Source organism: Dromiciops gliroides, chromosome 5 (assembly GCF_019393635.1).
Source record: "Dromiciops gliroides isolate mDroGli1 chromosome 5, mDroGli1.pri, whole genome shotgun sequence".
Taxonomy (NCBI): Eukaryota; Metazoa; Chordata; class Mammalia; order Microbiotheria; family Microbiotheriidae; genus Dromiciops; species Dromiciops gliroides.
In genome coordinates this window covers 40,221,744-40,244,832 of record NC_057865.1, presented here as the reverse complement: position 1 = coordinate 40,244,832, position 23,089 = coordinate 40,221,744, and the positions used below count along the sequence as shown (strand labels likewise).

At 42.9% G+C, this 23,089-nt stretch overlaps 1 protein-coding gene across 5 annotated transcripts in view; it reads right to left on the bottom strand.

Moving 5' to 3' along the window:
• Positions 1 to 22,785, bottom strand: part of ACP3 (acid phosphatase 3) — a 50,934-nt gene extending 28,149 nt beyond the window's left edge. For all 5 annotated transcript variants that reach the window (XM_043968479.1, XM_043968481.1, XM_043968478.1 and 2 more), the window contains exons 1-4: positions 22,649 to 22,785; positions 8,298 to 8,393; positions 5,074 to 5,160; positions 3,452 to 3,604 (exon numbers count right to left, since the gene is read on the bottom strand). In XM_043968479.1, coding sequence (XP_043824414.1) covers positions 3,452 to 3,604; positions 5,074 to 5,160; positions 8,298 to 8,393; positions 22,649 to 22,759 — 447 coding nt within the window. In that variant the 5' untranslated portion in view covers positions 22,760 to 22,785. The remainder of the gene's footprint in view (positions 1 to 3,451; positions 3,605 to 5,073; positions 5,161 to 8,297; positions 8,394 to 22,648) is intronic.
• Between the last annotated feature and the right edge of the window lie 304 nt (positions 22,786 to 23,089).

Genomic DNA, 23,089 nt, shown 5'->3' with positions numbered 1-23,089 from the left:
TCTACTGAAAACCTCAAACTCAAACTATGGGAATTCTAATAGGAGACTAGGGAAGAAAAGAGAAGCAATTCTGAAGCATGGAATAACCAGAGAAAACGAGACTGAAGTAGAGAACATTTGGGCAGTCGGAGGTTAGGAAACATTGGGTAAAGGGAAAATATAGAAGAGAAAACTAGGAGGGAGGAAGAAAAGGCCAAGGAAAAGGTATATAAGTTGACTCCAAACAAAATTTGTCAGCTTCCTTATTGTCTAAGGTCAGCCTCATCTGGAAATTTATATCTTGGAACATCCTTTGCATGTTTGAACTGGGAGAGACCAGAGGCTGAGAGAAAAAAGATAACCTTGGAGTTCCCACAGATTGGAAGTCATGGGGGTCATTTTCTTTGCTGCGATGCTTCCGTTTCCCCCAGTTTCCAAGGTATTGTCTCTGAGTCACTTCTGCTTCTCACCCCTCATATGAAATCAGTTTCCAGGCTTTGTCAATGTCCCCTCTGCAGCATTTCAGAATTATAGATGTCCAGTGCTGGAAGAGACCTCAGAATCCCCTCTATAGTTTCTGTGACACATGGCCATCTAGCCTTTGCTTGAAGATCACATATGAGGAAGAACCTGTGACTTCTTGAGGTAGCCTACTCCCCTTTGGGCTGGTTCTGATTGTTAGGAGATCTTTCCTTATATTCAGCTTAAATGGACCTTTTTGTTCCTCGTTCTGCTCTCTTGGGCAATTCTTCTTCCACAAAGCAGAACTTCAGATACTTGAAGACAGTCATTATGACCTCCTTGAGCCTTCTCTTTTCTATACTAAAGACCCTCATTCCCTTCCTCATAGGACATGAACTCCAGTCCCTTTTATCATCCTAGTTCATCTCCCACTGGACATTCTCCATATTATCACAGTCTATCTTTTAACAGGCAGTGTCTAGAACTGGGCAGATGTGGTCAGACTAGGGTAGAGCCCAGTGGAACCATCACCTTCTTTTAAGATAATACACTTTTCTTACACTCATCATCTCTTGATTCATACCCTGTCTAGAACCCTACCAAGATGCTCATTACCACCTGCTTGGACTGTTACAATAGCTTCTGAATAGGACTTCCATTTTTACTCTTTACCTCTCCTTTCCTTCTTGGATACCACTGCCAGGCTAATCCTATTCCTACATAGACCTGGGGATATGCTCATAGACTTTCAGTGACTTCCCAATACCCATTAAGTAAAGTTCACACCCCTTTGCCGGGCCTTACAGAACCTTAATAATTGGCTACATCCACCTTTCCACACTTCTATAACCCATGCGCCATTACCAAGACTCAGCTCCCATGGATTAGGTTCAATCTTGGGCATTTCTGTCTAAAAACCTCCTTAGTTCTCACTGAGTCTTTCTCCCAGGAACACCAGGATTTATACCACATAAAAGGAACTGGGACCTCAATTCCAGTGCAATCATTCGGGCTAAGACGGCATTGAATATAGGTCAGGGTTTAGTTAAGTCCACAAAAAATGCAGGAGACTTGAACATACGCCATTAAATACATTCAGGACACCTCTCCTTTCTTCTCTGATGAATTCATGCCTTCCCTAAGGACTTATCTAGGGCTCCAGACTTACAGTGTGACCCTGGAGGAGGTGCCCTGCAAGAAGCAAGGCCTTGGGGACTGTTAGAAAGCTGTGAGCCACCCTCACAGTGAGGCCCAGGGTCTTATATAGTCACTCCAGAATCACAGCACAACCCAGTATGGTCATTAGAGAGCTGTGCCCCTACTCTGGACTTTACAATTCACACTGCTCAGAGTCCCAGGGAAGGCAAGGTCCAGGCCTGCTCTCCCTAGTTATGGCTCTTGGCTTTGTTGCTCCTTCCTTCCAGCTTTTTTTTTTTTGTTGTTGTTGTTTTTGGTGAGGCAATTGGGGTTAAGTGACTTGCCCAGGGTCACACAGCGAGTAAGTATCAAGTGTCTGAGACTGGATTTGAACTCAGGTCCTCCTGACTCCAGGGCTGGTGCTCTATCCACTGCGTCACCTACCTGCCCCTACCTTCTAGCTTTTTTAACTCTTGGTTTGCACTACTAGATCTTTGGTGTGGTCCAGGAATCCCTCTGCCTGGTCCAGGAACTTCTTCAGCTGATTCACAAACTACTCTCATCCTGCTGCTGACAAACAGTATTGCTGTGGCTTGTAGAGCTGCAGCTCCCATTTGGCCGGAGGCCTCTTCATAGGTCTACTACCGCTGCCTCTGGCCGCTGCCCTTTCTGGGGCCTGATGAGTTCCAGAGGGGGAGTCCACAACCATGCTGCTTTCTCTTCATTGCTCAGCCCTTTCCACTTTCCAGCTCTCCAGCCTGGAGGATTGCATGTGGCCCCCTTGTAAGAGTCAGACCCAAGGATGTAGTCCAGGTTATACGAATGTCATAACCAAAGTGGTGTTAGTGGAGCAACAGGTACCAACAACAGAGGAAATTCACTTCATTTCCAAGAATTGGCCTCATGCGAGTAATTTCATATTTTGTCTAGGAGAAAGTAGAGGGAGGAAGAATTCCCCTTGGGATATACCTGGTAACATTTGCTCTACTTTTCTCATAGCGTGCCCTAGCATGTGGGCCGCTAGGCGGCGCCACAGTGCATAGAGTGCTGGCGTCAAGAAGACATCCTCTGGAGTTCAAATCTGGCCTTTGGCACTTATTAGATGTGTGACCCTGTTTGCCTCAGTTTCCTCATCTATAAAATGAGCTGGAGAAGGAAATGGCAAACCACTCCAGGATCTTTTCCTAGAAAACCCCAAATGGGGTCACGAAGAGTCAGACACAACTGAACAACAACTCCCTATCATGTATTTTATCCTCTTTGGTATACCACCTGCTGAGCCCTGCACACAATCTGCTCTTTCCAACCTTCATTCCTTTACTTGGAATGTCCTCTTGCCCTCTTCAACTACTGAATTACTATTCTGCCTTGGAAGTCCAGCTTAGATGCTAACTCTTTCTTTTTGCGGGGCTATGGGGGGTTAAGTGACTTGCCCAGGGTCACACAGCTAGTAAGTGTCAAGTGTCAGAGTCTGGATTTGAACTCAGGTCCTCCTGAATCCAGGGTCGGTGCTTTATCCACTGCGCCACCTAGCTGTCCCCGATGCTAACTCTTTCATGAAGCCTTTGCTGATTCTCCCTATAAGGTAAAAGCCTTTCTCTTCTCCGACCTCACACACCACTCTGTGTATACGTCTCTGATCCAGGAACTTATCAGATATTATTCTGTACACACTAGACTGTAAACTTCATGAAGGTAGGGATTGTGGTTGACCTAAAATTAATTTCTTCTTCAGCACCTAGCATAGCTCTGAACACAGGAAGCACTTAGGAAAGGTTTTTGGTTTTTTTTACCCCTGAACTTGAAAGGGCTTGAATGAATCCTGGCTCCTTCCTCAGCTGAGAGATCCTTCTAGCTCTCCCATCACACTGACCTGATCTTGAGAAGTTGGTATTGTATGAACTGGAATGGGCTGCCAGAGGATTTGGGGGTTCCAAATACTCGAGCCTTCTGGTGGAAAGAGGGCAGCAAGATTGGTCATGGCACTCATCAGTGTCCGGTCAACATCTGTGCTTCGGACATAAACCTAAAAGAGAAAAGCAAAACACAAACGATGCCTTTCATTAGAACCAGTCATCAGTACAAGGTCTTTTCCTAAGGAGCCCGAGGACATGTAGTACCCAAGAAAGAACAAAGCAGATAGCAATTTATAGGAACTGTGGGTTTTCTGAGGAACTAACAGGGCCTTAGGAAAAAGGACAGACATGCCCACACAGGAAGTTTATGCAAGGGCAGGATATCCTTGGTTACTGGACTCATTTTGCTCTTTGACAGAAAGAGGCAATAATACAAATGGGCCTCACTTTATGACAATCTTATATAGAGAAATGTGAATTTATAGATAAATTAAGGGGTGATTACTTGGAATACAAAAGACCCTCCCCACAAGTTTTCATGAGTTTTTTCCTCTTCCTTTCTAGTCTCCTTACACTTTATTCCCCTCCATATTCTCCACACTGCAGCTCTGATGGAACGTGACCCTCCCCTGTCCTATTTTCCTGATGTAGCACAGGCTGACCCACGTGCTTGGGATGCTCTGCCCCTCCCCTCACTTGTTGGCTTCCCCAGCTCCCTTTAAGACCTCGCTCAAGTCTCTTCTTCTGCAGGAGACTTTTCCTGGGGCCCATCCAGCCACTGGTACCTTTTCCTTTGACACAACCTCCCGTCTGTTCTGTCTCTATTTTGTGTGTACCTGGCATTATTTACATGTTGTCAGCTTCTTGAGGGTGGGGTTGTCTTCCCCATTCTTTGTATCCCCAGGCCTTAGCACAGTGCTTGGCAGACATAAAGTAAACCCAGAATCAATGTTTGATGACTAGATGGACTTTTGATCCTGACTCAGGAACTCTTCCCATTGATGAAGTAAGCATTCACATAGTACCTGCTATGTGCTAGGCAGTGAAGGAAACAATTTTCATTGTTAAGGACTTTAAAATATGATTTTTCTTAAAAAATGTTGTTTACAGCTATTTTTTTCCTGAATAATCTCATGGAGTAAAGAGTCATTTTACCATCACTATTGAGATACTGTTGTTTTTGAATACAGTGACTCAGTGAAGAAAGTGGGAACTGACTTTGAAAAAGTACTTTTAGTAGTATAAATAATAGATCTCATAAATGCATTTGATTTCCTGTAAAGGAAAACAGTGGCACCACAGTATACAGCGTACAGGGCCTGGAGTCAAGAAGACTCATCTTTCTGAGTTCAAATCTGATCTCAGACACTTACTAGCTGTGTGACCCTGGACAAGTCATTGAACCCCGTTTGCCTCAGTTTCCTCATCTTTAAAATGAGCTGGAGAAGGAAGTAGCCAACTGCTCCAGTGTCTTTGTCAACATAACCCCAAATGGGGTCACAGAGAGTCAGACACAACTGAAATTATTAAAACAACAACCAAAAGAAGACAAGGACTTTTCCAGATGTAACATTAGCTTGATCTTCACCTTGGACAGGGGAATGTTTCCCTCTTCCCTCCCTCCAGGTGTCCCACTTGCCTTATTCCGGTGGTAAGTAGAATTCAAGAAACTGGAATATCTTTTCCTTAGATATGTTCCAAGCTCGTAGTGCTGTTCCATTCCACGCTGTGGGGACACAAGGTCAGAGGTCAAGGTAAATGGTCTAGATATGTCATCCAACTCTTTAGTCAATGACGGCGGTTCCGGTGTGATCCTATTCCACAGATTTCAACGACAGTGAGCAAGGAAGAAACCTGAGCTGTTGCTCTGAGTCAGCCCCTCAACGAGCATTTATTAAGCTCCTACTATGTGCCAAGCCCTGGGCTAAGCACTGAGGAAGAAAGAAAAGTCCCGAGGGAACTCCCCTTTTAGTAGGGGAGACAACATGGAAAAAATTGAATATTCATTATAAAAACAGTGTAAATGGGAGGGAATATCAGAGGGAGGTACCCGCAGTAGGATGCATTAGGAAAGGCTTCCTGTAGAAAGTGTTGGTTAAAATGAATCTTGAAGGCAGCCAAGGACACCAGGAGGTAGGGGTGATGGGGGAAGAGCATTCTAGGGGAGGAAGGCAGACCATTCAGAGGCACGGAGCCATGAGATGGAGCTCTCTGCTTGAGGAGCAGTCAGAAGGCCAGGATAGCTTAGGGAGTAAAGGGGAATAAGAGGTATAAGAAGACTGGAAAGAGAGGAAGAGATTATGATGGAAAGGGCTTTGAATGCCAAACAGAGGGTCTGACATTTGGTTCTGAAGGTGAAAGGGAGCCACTCAAACTTATTGAGTAGGGTGAGAGCTGACACCGCCAGGCTGGAAAATCTCTTTGGCAGTTGAACGGAAGATGGATTGGAGTGAAGAGACACTGGAGACAGGGAGACCAACCAGCAGGCTGTCGTAATGGCCTGGGCTCGAGCCAGTGATGGCTGGCCCCAGGGGGTGGCAGTGGGGATGGAGATATTGGAAGATAAAAAGGACAAGACTTGGAGACAGAGTGTCTAAGTGAGGAGTCAAGATGACACAGACGTGTAAAGCCTCCCATGGCACCTCATTGGTATCGAGAATAGCCCCTTCCACATGACAGGCATCCAGTCTGAATTTGCTGGTTTGGTTTAGTTCATCTGTGCTCATCATTTGGACAGAATGACACAAGAGGAAGTTGGCCGATTTGTAGATAAAGCATTGCAAATTGATTTGAAAACGGAGAAGGACTCTACTGAGGGCCAGGTGATGCTGGAAGTTATCCAGTATAGTCAAAGAACCAGAGGGGATATTGTCCTGGATATTGTACTTCATCTTCACCCCCACACTTACCTGCCTGCTCCCTGAGATGAGAAACTGAAAATTAATTCCATCAATGGAAATCTATAATTAGGAGTTAGTGAAAAGGGATGTGTGTTTTCCTGGATATGTATTTATGGTAGGACCACCTGGTGACTTGGTAAACTGGGGGAAGCAGGAACTAGAAGCTACTTTTTTTTTTTTTTTTGTGAGGCAATCGGGGTTAAATGACTTGCCCAGGGTCACACAACTAGTAAGTGTTAAGTGTCTGAGGCCGGATTTGAACTCAGGTCCTCCTGAATCCAGGTCTGGTGCTCTATCCACTGCGCCACCTAGCTGCCCCTAGAAGCTACTTTCTGATCAGTAGTGGAAAAGGTGCTGGATGTGGAGTTGGGAGATCTGGGTTCAAATCCAGGCTGTGGTAGTTACTTATTATGGGACCCAAGGATACAGGCAAGTCACCTAAACTCCCTGAGCCTGTTTCCTCATCTGTAAAATAGGGGTCATACTATTGGCTCTACCAACTGCTCATGGCGTTGTTTTGAGAGAAGCAATCAGTAATCCTTGAATTAACAGAGATAAATGTTAGTTGTGTTATGTCACTCTGAGACTGCTGCTTTTGATCATGGTGGCTTTTTATCTTAAGCTGTAGAACTGGTTGGGCTACCCTTTCTCTTTTGAAGTTTGAAGTAAGGGTGCATAGTCTAGGACAGGGAAATGAACTTGAGGGTCCTAGACCACATCAGAGTAACTCACAGGAGATGCTTCTGAGCTCAAAGAACTTGAAGAAGTCTTTTATTCGACTGGAAGGTGTAACAAGAGGAGTCAGGAACATGGAGGCTCTGGGGGGAGACACAGGTGTTAACAAATAAAGTTGAGGTTTTCTAACTTGAATCAAATAAAAAGGAAGAAATGCTACAGGAGGGGCAGCTAGGTGGTACAGTGGATGGAGCACCAGCCCTGGATTCAGGAGGACCTGAGTTCAAATCCGGCCTCAGACATTTGACACTTACTAGCTGTGTGACCCTGGGCAAATCATTTAACCCCAATTGCCTCACCCCAAAGAAAGAAAGAAAGAAATGCTATAGGAGAGCAGAATGAAACATATAAGAGATAATAAAAATAATGGTAACACGTAACATTTATTTATATAGCACTCTAAAGTCTGCAAAAGCCCTTCCTTAGATTATCTCACTCTAGAAGCCCCGTGAAAAAGGTACTATATAGGGGCAGCTAGATGGCGCAGTGGATAGAGCACTGGCCCTGGAGTCAGGAGTACCTGAGTTCAAATTCTGCCTCAGACACTTAACACTTACTAGCTGTGTGACCTTGGGCAAGTCATTTAACCCCAATTGCCTCACCAAAAAAAAAAAAGAAAGGTACTATATGTATTATTTTCATATTAAATATCAGGAGATTGAGGCTCAAGGAATCTCAGCCACATCACAGGGTCATAAACTGAGAGTTGGAAGGGACCAATGAGTTCAATCCCCTCATTTTACAGATAAGGAAACTGATGCTCAGAGAAGGTGAGCAACATCATAGGACTGTAGATCTTGGCCTGATGAGGACATCAGGCCATTGAACTCAGTTCTTTCATTTGACAGATGAAGAAACTGAGGCCCAAGGCAGGTAAACAGTTTGCCCACAATCACACAAATGGGGTTCTTTATGCCACAGTATGTTAGTACTGAGTATACGATCATGTATTTCCAGCCCAATTGACTCAGCTCATAAATTAGATGCTTAGTATTTAATTATTGGGAATCTAATAACTAGTCATGGACATTATTGTGCTGATATATATGTATATGTATATATACACATACATATACATACATGTAAATCTCTAATAACTCTGACTCACATTGCTGATATACAATCTTCCAATCTTAATGTACCCATCAGAGAAAAAAGGAAATCAGAACAATTAATGAACAATTCTTCTTGCACTTCATTATTATAGCTATCTGGAAAGCTAACCAACCTGGCTAAGTTGTCCAAATCCTTGAGGCCAAGCAGATTCTTGATAGGGATCATTAGGAAAGGTTTCAATGGGACTCCGGTCCCCATGCCGAAATACCTGGAAAAACAAGTGGGAAATGAATGCTGTTCATTTCTTTTGGTATTTCTCATTTACTTGTCTTGATATATTTCACTGTAAATCCAGTGGCTCCCTTGTCCTTTATGCAGTTTTTCAGGTAATATAGAAGATGGCTACATAGGACAATTGGTGTTTATGGATGGGTCGCTAGGACTAAAGTTTACACTCACGTCTCTCAGATTTAGTAAGTATCTCAACTAATAATATCCAGGAGTCCCCTCTACGTGAAGGTCTCTAGCAAGGAAAAAGTCTTTCCATCTTGGGGCAGCCCACTCAACTTTTGGACAGCTCTGAGTTTTAGAAAGTTTTTCTTCACATCAAGAGGATATCTGCCTCTCTGCAACCTCTGTCCATTGGTCCTAGACCAAGAGTCACTCATGCATGTCCCACCCCACCCCCTTTATCTTTGTCTTTCTTTGGGCTTAGCACAGTGACTGGCACATAGTAAGTGCTTAATCAATGCTAGTTGTGACTTCAGTTGATTTCAAAGCAAATAACTGTAGTTTCAATTTCCTTCATTCTCCAAAATCTTCTGTAACTTGTGATTGCACCTATTACATATCTGGCATTGGTTCTTTCATTTCTTTGAGTAGTCTAAGGTTTTTTGTCACAAGAAATTAAAAACACACAATATAACATAATAGATAGAAAGGTGGTGGAGTGGAGTTAGGAAGACCAGGGATTAAGACCTGCCTCTGATCAAGACCCTTGACAAATCACTTAATTTCTCAGTTTCCCCGGCAACTCGAAAGTTTCAGGTCAGCTCTGGCTCAGAAGTGGTGGTGGCATTTTCCATACAGAGTTCAATATTCTGATGAAATCACAGGTCTGGACTTTGCTCCCACCCCCACCTTAGAAAATGGATAAGTACCACAGAGAAGCAATCAACACTACTCTTGTGAGCTTTTGCCTCAGCCAAAGACACACTGCCTCAATAGTTTTTTTTTTTTCTTGAATGTAAACAAAGAACCATCCTGGATGGTTTCTGTCTTAGAGGAAAAGAGAGTTCAGCTCCACCCATTCCTTCTTTCTTGTGGTTTATTCATTCATTCAACAAACATCCATGGTCCCGGAGATGAATGAGGACTGGAGTTAAATTGTTGTATGATCCTGGCCCCTAATGGTACAGAACCTTCAGGGGACAGGTCTTCAGACTTCTAACACTACTGAGGGGCTGTGACTTTCCTAGAAGGATTTACCATTGCTGAATAATTAAAGAGATTATCACTTTGTTGAAAGCCTAAAATTATAGGAAATTGTTGTTTTATCTAGAATATGTTTTTATATATTTATACTGATCTGAACAACAGTGAATTTTATATATCATTTGCATTCTGGGTTTGTTTTGCATAGACATTCACCTCGGAGAACCACTGAGAATGAAATGTTTCATTTTCCCGTTTGCTAGCTTGCAATATCTGTTCATAGGTAATGGACCTTGCTATCATTAATAAAATGTTTCCAGGTTCACTACCTTTTAAGATGCATTGCCATGTACCTTGTGCTATTAGGCCTAGTAGCGGAATGCTTGGTTTCTTCCAGAGATGGAGCCTTAGGCATATTTATCATGTCAGAAAATCCTTTATGATAATAGAAAGAGTATTTTACATTTGTATAGAGCTTTGCATACCCTGTTGAGAATGGATGATGTGCTAGTAAGTTTTTTCCATGTCTCAGAGGATCCTGCTTCAAACCTGAATCTCCTAAATGTTTCCCATTGCATGATGTAGAAGTTGCTGTCAATCAATGAAGGTCTTCCCCCACCCCCCAAGTAAAATCACAAAGGGCTAGTCAGGTACTAAGGTTGGCAGAAGTTACAATAACAAATTGGTTCTTCTCTGCCCAAACTAGGCTTCACTGAAATGTTCTGTGTTTCAATGGAGTTTCCCTGCCAAAGTCTTTATAATTAGAAAACAATGAAGAAACCATATCCTATGTTCAAGTGCACAATACTCTGGAAGGAAAGAAGAAAATTTAGTTGTTGTTCAGCCATTCAGTTATGACCCCAAGGACATTGTCCATGGGGTTTTCTTGGCAAAGATACTGAAGTGGTTTGCCATTTCATTCTCGAGTGTGTCTCCATTTTACAGATGAGGAACTGAGGCAAAGAGAGGTTAAGTGACTTGCCCAGGATCAAGCATGGGCTAGATTTGAACTCAGATCTTTCTGACTCAAGACCTGGTGCTCTAGCCGAAACAATGGACCTCATCTCAGATGGCCTGAAAACCAGTGGATTCCAAGCTTGGTATGTCAACCCTTGTGACAGAACAGTTGAAAAAGCTGAGGTAAACTTTTTTTGGGGGGTGGCAGGAGTCTGGATCTGTGATTTCATTTGGTGTTTGATGTGACAGATTCCTTTCACCAATGCAGACCAACTCTTCTGATCTCAGAGTGTGGGCAAGGTCACCTGGAGGCTAAGTGACTGAGGTCACTTGGTTGGAATGTATCCTAGGCAGGATTTGAAACCAGGTCTTCTTGGCTCCAAAGGTATCCCTCTGTGTACCATGCCACATTGCCTCCCGTGTTTGCTGCTGCATTGTCACGGGATGACAGAGCTAGGTCTAGAAGGGATGGTAGGGAACATTGAGCTCATGGACTTCAGTTTGTAGATGAAGAAACCAAGGCACAGACTGGTTAAGTGACATGTCCAGAGTCTTCCTGGTTCCAGGCCCAATACTTGATTCCCTCTTTCACCCCTGACTCTCCTGCTCACTCCTGTATTAGTAAAGACCCAATACGTAGCAGGGATATCGTGTTCAGTTCTGGGTGTTGCCTTTTATAAGGACACTGAAAAGCTGGACCCTGTTCAGAGTAGAGCAACAAGGATGTTGAGGGAATTGGGCTCTGAGGATAACAAGGATGCTGAGGGGCCTCAGCATCATGAAGTGTCACAGGAACCGTGAGCAGTAGGTTAGAGACAACTGAGCTCATTAGGAGGCAGTAACACCTTTAAGTGTTCAAAAGGCCTTTGTGCAGAAGAGGGGTTGGCCTTGTATCGTTTGGCCCCATAAAGTGAACCAGGAGTTTGGGGGCTGGGGTAGAGAGAGGTAGAATTCAGCTCTTTAATTTCTCAAGGCTTTGACGGGTCTGTGGTCTCACTGATATTGGCACTCATGATGAGTGCTGATTCCAGCAGGAGCATCAGCGATTGAGAGTTGGGACTTCAGATGTCATCCAGTCCAACTCCCTCAATTTACGGATGGGGAAACTGAGGCCCAGAGAAATTAAGTAACTTGCCCAGAGTCTCATCGCCAGTATGTGTCAAAGGTAGCATTTTAGGCTTGTTAACTTGGAAATTTGTTTAGGGTTTTTGTAAACCCTAGGAAAAGGGAACACAAAATACTGCATTTAGTTAGTTCATTTCCCTTGTTCTCCCCTTTCACACCCTGCCCCAGTTATCTCTGATGCTATCTAATAAGAGACAGATGTTTGTAACCATGGGAATATACTGTGTCAGATTCTTCCCATATACTGGTTACATTGAGAGGTAGAGAGGCATAATGGTAACAGTGTTGGTCTTGGAAACCTGGATTCAAATCTCAACTCTGACACTTACTAACTCTGACCAGGGGCAAATCAATGAACATCTCTGATGAGCCTCCGATTTCTTATTTGTAAAATGGGAATAAGTCCTTGCAGTATCTATTCCACAGGGATGTTGTGAGGAAAACATTTTGGAAACCTTAAAGGATCATCTTATCGAAAATTATTATCATTCTGCAAATAAATCAGATGCTTGTTTGGGATCACATTTAGCTGTGACTGCAGGACCTTAGTGACCCCACCCCCTTAAAAGTCAGGGTGGAATGTTGCTCGCGGCTAACATTGTCAGGGGAGAGAATGATGTTTTGGGGGAGTATTTTGATCTTTCCATGCAGTCTTGTGCTTTTACACTCCCATCGTGTACTCCACAAAGGCTCACAGATGAGGCACAGAGATTTGATATGATCAAGGGTGAGGAAGGATAGAGGTAGGGGATGATTAGCTAAAGTCTGTACTGGTGAAAGGAAGCTTTTTATGCATTATCAAGGTCCACTTTCTCCCACTTGGGTTTTAACCATCTCTGATTGCTAGGTCAGGAAGCTAGGTGGTGCCATAGTGCACAGAGTGCTGGGCTTGGAATTAATATGACTCATCTTCCTGAGTTCAAATCTGGCCTTAGACACTTTATTAGCTGTGTGATCCTGGGCAAGTCATTTATACCTATCTTCCTCAGGTCCTCATATATAAAATGGGCTAGAGAAGGAAATGGCAAACAACTCCAGTATCTTTGCCAAGAAAACCCCAAATGGGGTCACAGAGTTGAACACAACTGAAACAACTGAGCCACCACCACAAATTGCTAAAAAGTTTGTCTTTATATAGAGTTTAAAACTATCTTGTGAACACTCCACCCATTGATAGTATTTTTGTTTTATGGGGTCAAACAAAACAGAGCCAAGCCTTCTTCCACAGTATAGTTTTTTAGATATTTACGTTCCCCCTATAACATTTTCTTCTCTAGGGCTTAGTATCCCACAGCTGACCCTCACTGGGGATTATTTCCAAGTCACTCCATAGTCTTTCCATCCTCTAGAAAGTGTCAACTTGTCAATGTCTCGCCTAAAAGTGGCACAGGATAGAATACAATCTTCCTACCATGGTGTGCACAGTGAGTGGACCGGGGCTTCCTCATTCTGTTCTCCATGGTATCAAGCTGGTGCTAAGTAAACTGCATTAGTATTAATATAGTCCAACTGCCTATTAGCCTTTTCTGACTCCTTTGTAACACAATTAGCCTATATAGAGCTTTCTATTCACTAACTCAGCCAGATCATTTCATATGAATCATCTTTCTTAAGAATGGTGGATGGAGTGCTGGCATGGGACCGGAAAGACTTGATCTTAAGTCCTAGTCCAGACACTTACTAGCTGTGTGATCCTAGGCAAGTCATTTAAATCCTGTCTGCTTGTTTCTTCATCTATAAAATGGGCATCTGCTACTGCACATACTTTTAGAATTTTTCAGTGTTTTGCTAATTTTTTCTCTTCTTTTTTTTTTAAATATTATATGGATGACTCCCTGGGAGGGAAGAGGAAAGGGATATTAAAAAACCCAAAATATATCAATAAAAATAATTTAAAAAGTAATACCACCTAGGGGGCAGTTAGGTGGCACAATGGATAGAGCACTGGCCCTGGATTCAGGAGGACCTGAGTTCAAATTCAGCCTCAGACACTTGACACTAGCTGTGTGACCCTGAGCAAGTCACTTAACCCACATTGCCCTGAAAAAAAAATAATACCACGTAGCTTACAGGATAGTTGTGAAAAACAAATGAGGTATCATATGTAAAACATTTTTGCAAATATCAGAGTGCTACATTATTGTTGTTGTTGTTATTATTATAGCCAAGCTTCCCCAGACCAGCACTTCTGCAGTTAATTACTGAAACCAAAGTGTAGGACTTCAAATTTATCCCTGTTGAGTTTCTTCTGATTAGATTTAGGCCATCCTTCCAGATCTTTCCTGATTCTGTCACCCGATGTGTTCTGAAAAGCCCACTTAGCTCTGTGCAATCTGCTAATTTGATAAACATGACATCTCTGGAGGCATCAGCAATCCTTGATTACAGTGTTGAATGGCATAAGGCCAAGGACAGATTCCCTTGGGAGCTCCACTAGAATCCCCCTCCAAGTTGCTATTGATTCATCCTCTCTCTGGCTCACAGTTTCCTCATCAGTAAAATGGAGATATTTACATCATTTACCTCATAGGATTGTTGTAAGCAAAGTTATTAATAAAAAGTTATTGGAAAGTGATATAGGTTTGGTGTGTGTGTGTGTGTGTGTGTGTGTGTGTGTGTAATACATTAGTTTAAATGACTATCAGTATGGAAATGCCCTTCCTTCATGTGGACCAGCAAGAGAGTAGCTTGGGGCTCTAAGTGGTCAAGTGACTTAGCTGGGGACACACAGCTAATATGTGTCAGAGACAGGACTTGAACCCAAATCTTATGGTCTCCACAACCAGCCCCCTAACCACTGCACCATGCAACCTCTCCTTGGCTTCACAGAATCATAGATTTAGCCTGGGGATGGACCTGAGGGGAAATTTCCTCCAGCCTCCTTATTTCATAGGTAAGGAAAATAAGGCCAAGCAAAGTGAAGTGAATTGATCAGGGTCACAAATGTCACTATTATCTTTAGTATTCTTTTTTTTGGGGGGGGACAGGGAAATGAGGGTTAAGTGACTTGCCCAGGTCACACAGTGGTGTCAAATGTCTGAGGCCAGATAGGTCCTCCTGAATCCAGGGTCAGTGCTCGATCCCCTGCACCATCTAGTTGTCCCTTAAATGTCACTATTATCATGAACAAAGCAATGTGGGTTTTCACCACTGTCATCTGGATGCTATGTTTCCCACGGCTACACAAGAGGGCTTCAAGGGCAATACAGGAGGCCTTAAATCTCTGCGCTAATTTCTCCTTTGTAAAATATTTATTTTTAATTTTTTAATTTTTTGGGGGGCGGGGCAATGGGGGTTAAGTGACTTGCCCAGGGTCACACAGCTAGTAAGTGTCAAGTGTCTGAGGCTGGATTTGAACTCAGGTACTCTTGAATCCAGAGCCAGCGCTTTAACCACTGCACCATCTAACTGCCCCTCTCCTTTGTAAAATAAAACTGGTGTTTGTTTGTTTTCCAAGTATTATGCAAAATTGACATCTCAGTAGAAAATTCAGTTAGATAGAAATCGCTGGCCTGGGATGAACCTTTTGAGGTGACCAAGGGGACTTAGTGAATGACATCATCATAAATGATCCCCTCCTGACCTGGAAGAGTGAACATGTGTTCTTCCCAAAACACTTACTTTTCCCAACAATTGAGGCATGGGACAGACTCTGCCACATTATTAGTTAGTTGATGACTAATATTTACATTGATGTAAATGGTTGGAAGTCTCCTTTCATTCCAGGGCATTTCCTATGATATTTTCCTGGATCCAACTATTGGACACACTGACACTGTTACACAGTTTTGGTAATAAAAAGATAGCTGCCATGTATGAGGAAAGAGGTTACAAGAGAAAATTTTAATAAAATAGCCTACATTAAATGTAGGATAGGAACACAATGTAATAGTACTGTGCAGTAAGAAACCATGCCTATGTGGAATCCCGATGGATTTATATGAACAGATGTAGAGTGAAGTAGGCACAACCAGAAGAATGTCATAATGGCTACAACAAAGTAAATGAAAAGATCCCTCTATGGAAAATGAACTCTGAGTAACTTAGAAAAAGGCAAGTAATAGTTCCAGAGAAAGGATAATGAAATGTATCTCCACCTTCATGGCAGAGGGCTGGGGGACTACCACAGCAAGATATATAGATTATCAGACATTATCACTGTATCAGGTATTTTTGCTTAATTGTTTTTCTTTGTCAAAAAGGCAGGATCCCATTTCAAAGGGAAGGGCTGGGAGAGGCTGGATATTTCCAGAAATGACTGGCCTAAAAACCAAAAGCATCGTTAAAACTTCTTTTAAGAAGGTATATCAAAATAAAATAGCGTATATTGTTTCTTAGTCATTTAAACAGAGTTGTGGTCCCTCTAGGCTAAACTATCACTTTTATAGTTCTACCATCAGTCCAGTTGGGGGAAAAGATTTAGGGGTTTCTTTACCAATTCTATTGAGACTTCTTCATCTGATGAAGACTCCTGTCTCTTTTATGCACTAGAAAAAACTCAACACCTTAGATGAGGATCAGGTTCCCAAGACAGATGGAAACACGTGCATAAGCAAAAACCCTGGTTTTATAATATATAGAAGTTCCTGGTAGGAAAAACACATATTTTCAGTTTAAAGAGCCAAGCAGCTAAGGCGGGCTAAGTTCCTGCCATTGAATTCTGATGAATCCGCCTCTCCCTGTCATTAGCAAGGCGGTGAGGTATGGTGAGAAGAGCATTGGCTTGGGAATCAGAAGGCTCAGCTGGATCATTTGAGTAATCTGACTTACTTTGAGGAGCCTCTACTTCCTCACCTATAAAGTGGGGATAATAATAGTTATCCTCCCTGTCTTCCAGGGTGATTGCACAAGATCCAGCGAGATAATATATGCTTGGCGCTTTGTCCATAGTCCATAAACATTTGTTCAGTTGTTTCATTTGTGTCCAACTTTCCGTGACCCCATTTTGGGGTATTTTTTGACAGAGATACTGGCATGGTTTGCCATATCCTTCTCCAGCTCATTTTACAGATGAAGAACTGGGGCAAACAGGGTTAAGTGACTTACTCAGGGTTACACAGCTAGTTAAGTGTCTGAGCCTGGATTTGAACTCAGGAAGATAAGTTTTCCTGACTTGATGCCTAGTGCTCTATCCACTGAACCGCCCAGCTGCCCCAATAAAGTGTCTACTATGTGTCAAGCACCATGTGAAGTTCTTTGTGAACAGTAAAGCATTATCCAGATATAAATTATAAAGCAATATACAAATGTATGGCTTCATACAGATGGAATCAGGCATAGATAATTATAAACTCTATAATTTGGTGAGCTGGAAAGATTTTAAGGGCAACTCTTAAACATGCTATGTAATTTTTAGAAAGTACTTAATGAACACAAACTGGGAGCCATTGGCTTTGTAAAGATTATAGGATCACAGATCTAGAGTTGGGAGGGCACTTAGAGTTCAATGTCCTCATTTTACAGATAGGGAAACTGAGGCCCAGAGGTTAAGTGGCTTAAGTAAAGTCACATAAGTAATAAGTAGAAGAGGCAGGATTTGAAATGGGGTCCCCAACTCCAAATTCAGTATTCATAGTTGTACAACTGAATGAAAATGCATTCGAGATTCCATTTGTGGCAGGACCAGAGTCACAAGGCCCTGTTTTCCCCACTGTTCCCATCCCAGTTTCAGAGCCAGCTGTCATATAATGGCACTTCAGGCATTACTTAGGCATATCGCCAGATAGCAGCTCTTAAGTCAACACCATTCTGAACTGGGCCAACCTTCTCCTTTTCCTTCTATCTCATTTCATAGACGAAGCTATTTTTATCCTGATTTAGGTGTTGGTTTTTTACCTTTCTCCATCTTCCCTCAACCCTACTCTTCATTTTGAAGTAGTGAGCAGTTCTAACTTTTCTTCTGCCCCAACCAGGGCCGAGCGTGGCTGAAACGGATGATGATGAAGTTAAATTTTGATTGTACATTTTACCAGTGTGATAATAACATTTACCTAGTGCTTTGAAGGTTTGTAAAGCTCTCTCTCTATGTCATTTCACTCGATCCTCACAACACCCTTGGGAGGGACTATTATTTGTTCTGTTTTACAGATGAGGACATCGAAGCACAGAAGGCTAAGTGACTTCCCTGAGATCACAGAGATAGAAAGTGGTGGGGGCAGCATTTGAACTCAGTCTTCCTGATTTCAAGTTTGTGTCTTTTTTTTTTTTTTTTTTTTAGTGAGGCAATTGGGGTTATGTGACTTGCCCAGGGTCACACAGCTAGTAAGTGTTAAGTGTCTGAGGCTGGATTTGAACTCAGGTACTCCTGACTCCAGGGCCGGTGCTCTATCCACTGCCTTCTAACTAGCATTTGCATAGTGCTTTAAGGTTTGATTGTAATGGGGGAAATCCCAGACTAAGTAAATTAGAGTCCATATTGGGTTTTTCTATTAATACCTCCTTGAACAAAGCGTTCAATCCCAAAGAATGTAGGTTATGCAACTCTGGGTTACTGGCCTCTCTTGCAGGCATGATACTACATACCCCAAGAGTCAGGGACTCTTGGTCACACATGACCTTGATACAATTGTCTCTGGGTCCTGTGAATCACTGCGATAAACCTTGCCTAAAATTTTCAAGGTGAGTGCCTCATGTGGCCACTTCGTGCACCTCTGAACTAGACAAAAGTCCTGAAGAGCCTGATGATGGTATGGGAGAATCACTGGATTTGCCTAAAGTCACAGTGGTATTGATTCCTCACTCATAATCCTTGGCTTTCTTTTCTGTTCCTTCCTTTAAACTGCCCTCTGTTATAATTGAGTTTATTATCAAAATAATCAAGAAGAATTGGTAACAATATAGATTTTATCTGAAAGCAGAGAAAGCTTCCATTTTTATTCCGAATGGTTCAATAGTTGTTCCAATTAACCAGGCAAGCCATCTTGGAAGCAATCTTGGGTTCTTTCTTGTCAGCTAATAAAATACGGAGAGACGAAGTAGGGATCAGAGATAGACCGGGCTACTCTTAAGGACTGTCACCAATGGGGGAGTTTGTGTTTTGTTTTGTTTCTTCTTGGAACAGGGAGACAATGGTGGGTATCCACTGCCACAGGAAACTGCTTCTTGGCCTGGGGTTTGCCCATATGGAAGCAAATTAAACCTGGTCAAAAGGTAGTGTGGATTTCTTGGATCCTGAGGGCATTATGGGCAAAGAGTGGCTTGAATGGAAATTCTGTACTAACAAGGTTGAAGAACTGAATAAATGATAGAATCTTGAAAGTTGCAAGGAACCTTAGACATTATCTGGTCTAACTCATCCCTAAAGTATAGATCTTAGTTTAGTAGCTCGATTTGTTGTCTTAAAACCACAATGGAATAATATGGAATTCTTTACATCTCCCTAGTAACATAAACTCTTCAAGGACAAGGACGCTTTATCTTTTGTCTCAGTATCCCAGCACCTAGCACAGTGTCTGGCACATAGTAGGCATTTAACAGATGTTTGCTGATTGTGTGATTGATTGGCCACTTGGCTCCCCACTTAGTCCTGGGAAAGAAAATGTTTTAAAGAGAATGTTAAGATGGGTCACAATATAAAACCAAGTGTGAAAAAGCTTCTCTATTCTTCCTACCAAGAGTAGGTACCTCTCTACAGGAAGAGGCATAGACTTATGTTTCTTGGCTCACCTCCATTTCCATTCTTTGGAGACTGTGGTGTTCCATGACTTGTAGTCGTACAACAGCCCAGGAAGAAATTAGTATCATAAAGGTGGGCCTTTGTTTTAGGGAATAGCGTGGCATCATTAAGAGAGTTTTGCAATTTCCCAAGAGCAATACAGGACATTCTCCTGCTCAATTCTACACCCAGTTCATTCTTTATTTTCAATGTCTAAAGTACTTTTATATGTCTCTTTGTATCTATGTTTTTATCCACATGTATGAGTAATATAGGCTGTCCATCCATCTAGGTGCATATCACAATCTATAACAACATTTTTCATTTACTTAGTCTTTCTTGTGTTTGATCAAGCTCTGTTGAATCATTATGGATCTCATCCAAGAGTCTCACAGATGTTTCAGGGAGTGATGTAATCAGCACCTCGTCACATACAAACAGGGGCATCTGTTTTGTTAGCATGTTCAAAAACTAAGAAGAGAAATCTACTCTCCTCTCACTCAGTGATTTTGCACAGATATTTATCTTTACCCAAAGGGCAATGGGATGGCATGGCATGGGCATAAACAGGTTGCAACACATTAAAGAAAAGGAATTTCTTTTTTTTTTTTTTTTTTTTTTGCAGGGCAATGAGGGTTAAGTGACTTGCCCAGGGTCACACAGCTAGTAAGTATCAAGTGTCTGAATCCGGATTTGAACACAGGTACTCCTGAATCCAGGGCTGGTGCTTTACCACTGCGCCATCTAGCTGTCCCCAGAAAAGGAATTTCTAAGGAGAAGTGGAGTCATAAAAAGAGGATCTCATTTTAGAAGACTAGAAAAGAAGAGAGGTTGGTCATATGGGAAGATTGAGAAAAACCTACTGGACATTCTTTGTGCTCCTTGGTAGTATCCTTCCCAGGTCAGGCCAACTCAAGGGAGTTCCTCTCTCCCCCCAGTATGTTGGATGGGGCTCTTGTGGCAAACTGAGGTGAGGCAATGAGTAAAAGTCATTTAGGATGTGTGATCGTCCATAGGTATCAGTCATTGTCATTGGAGGAAATATGCATCTCGAAGAGATCACAGATCCATTTGAATGTTTGTGTAACATTTACATCATTTTACATTTCTTGAACATGTATCAACATGGATAAGTGGGGGAAAGTACCTTAACCTAATTTAAAAGTAAGGAGGAAACCAGTCTGGGAAGACATTTACCACAAATAATTCACAGACTGGAGTATCCAGTTAACTGAGTCTACTGAGAGTCGACTATAACTCTCTCGGACAAATAGCAGATTCCATGCGTTTGGTGATGCCATCCTCTGAACAAAGCGTTTTTTAAAAGTGCCATATTGGTGCCAAACTGAGGATGTACTATAATTAAAGAACTAAGAGACTCTAAATAAAGAGTTCAACTTGCATACATTACATCCCATAAAAGGTAGTCGGCATTAGAGAGTTTTACAGAGTGGAAGCCTGGCAGTTGCTTTTCAGTATAAATCATGTTTGAACACTTGAACTTTGGCCTCTGTCTACATTGGTAACTCATGGACTGGTGAAGGCTTACTGGAATAGGCAGCAAGATTTGCATAAATAGTTATTGTACCAAATAGAAGGAAGGGAACCACGGATCAACTGAGGTGAGAAAATGGGAGCTTCATTGGAAGTAAAATGAAATCTTTGGGCTCCTTTCAATGAGAAAACTCAATTAAGGGGAGCATTTACAGGAAGAAAGACTGTCATGTATTAATCCAGGGGACACAGGGAACGGCCAGGTAAAGGGAGGAGGGGAAGTGAAAACAAGAGAGGGGAGTTAAAGACAGAAGAAAGTAAAGGAATGGAGTGAAGAGGGAAAGGAAGAAGAGAAGAAAGAAGATTGGAGAGGGAGAAAGAGAGAGAAGGAAGTATATAAAACCAGGGAGTCAGAGGAGATAGCCACAGAAGTTCTTTCCAGGTCTGTTTTATGTGCTTCTGAGAGAGGATGATAGAAGAGAATCCAGGGAGACAGGAGAGGAGAGGAAAAGAAAGGATAGGAATAAAGGAGAAAGAAGAGAAAGAAGAAAAATGGAAGGGAGAGGGTGTGAGAGGGGGATGAGAAAGCAAAAGGAGAAAAAAGATTAGGATAGCTAGGGAAGGAGAAGAAGAAAGAAGAGATTAGGATTCATATGTAAACAAAGATTTCCAAAAATACCCCCAAAAAACAAAAACCAAAAAAACAAGGGGCAGCTAGGTGGTGCAGTGGATAAAGCACCGGCCCTGGATTCAGGAGTACCTGAGTTCAAATCCGGATTCAGAAACTTTACACTTACTAGCTGTGTGACCCTGGGCAAGTCACTTAACCCTCATTGCCCCGCACCCCCCCCCCCCAAAACCCAAAAACAAAAACCAAAGATTTCCCCAGTACTTGTCACTTCCCTCTCCATTTAAATTTCTATCTTCAGTGATATTCTTTCTTTCTTTCTTTCTTTCTTTCTTTCTTTCTTTCTTTCTTTCTTTCTTTCTTTCTTTCTTTCTTTCTTTCTTTCTCTCTCTCTCTCTCTCTCTCTCTCTCTCTCTCTCTCTTTCTTTCTTTCTTTCTGGGGCGAGGGGGGGGGCAGAGCAATAAGAGTTAAGTGACTTGCCAGGAGTCACACAGCTAGTTAAGTGTCCAGTGTCTGAGGCTGGATTTGAACTCAGGTCCTCCTGAAGCCAGGGCCGGTGTTTTATCCACTTCGCCACCTAGCTGCCCCCGTAATACACTTTCTATACCTTTTCATTCCATGACTCATTTTCTTTATATTTTCACATCCATCACAAAGGCAAATAAGTGAATTATTCCAAAGGCAAAGGAATCCTAACGTTTTGAAAGGCCCCCTTGAACCATTGAATTTCACTTTCTAGGCTTCAAGGTGAATTCCAAATGGGTCTTTGGTTTATGGGCCCTCCCCCTTCTACCTAATTCAGTCCTCTAGGGCTTCCAAAGGGGCAGTACCTAGGCTCCAGTCCCTACTCTGATGTTAGGTTGCTGTTTTCCAGCCTCCCCACCAGGTTGCTTCTCAGACCCAGTCAAAGGTGACCAGCCAAGAGGCCCTGGACGGGATGCAGTGGGCAGGTGGGGAATAAAGAGGGGGCTAACTTGGGGGAGGGGAGGGAAAGAAACTTTTCACTTTGATGCTGGGTCCGGACTTGTTTTGGCCTTCACGCAGAAAAATTTGCGAAACTCGCTTATTCACTTTGGCGGTAAATTGGGAGTGCAGTGTGGGCAGTTGGGGCGTCCCAGGAGTAGCTCCGGAGAGATGAAACCCTACACCGCGCCCCACCTGCCCTCCCTCCCTCCCTCCCGAAGGGAACAAAGGGGTAAGAGAAAGCAGCGGGGAGGAAAGTCTACTTACTAATAAGACGAACTTGAGCTCCTTGGCTGCCGCGGCTTGGCTGGGCCAGAGAAGGAGAAAGAACGCGAAGACAACCAGCGAAGAGGAGGAGCCCAGCTCGGACGTCCTCATCCTGGAGAGCACCTGCGAGCTTGCAGCGAGCACCGCGCTGGGCGCCTCGGCTGGGGAGCAGTTTAATCCAAGGATGACGAGGGGCGGGGCCGGGGTCATGGATATTAAAAAAAGGGGAGGAGCTGGGCCCCCGCGGCCCTTGGTTTGAATTCTTTCAATTTCATATCCTTGAATTCAGTTGGAGGCCGCTTACCTTGAATTGGAACGTCATCGACATCTCCGTCTCGCCCCTCTTTTCTCCCCACGGGTGGGGGGGGGAGGGGAGGGGGGCAGTCATTTGAATTAATTCTTGAATTAGACCTTGGCCGAGGATTCCTAAGCATTCTGGAA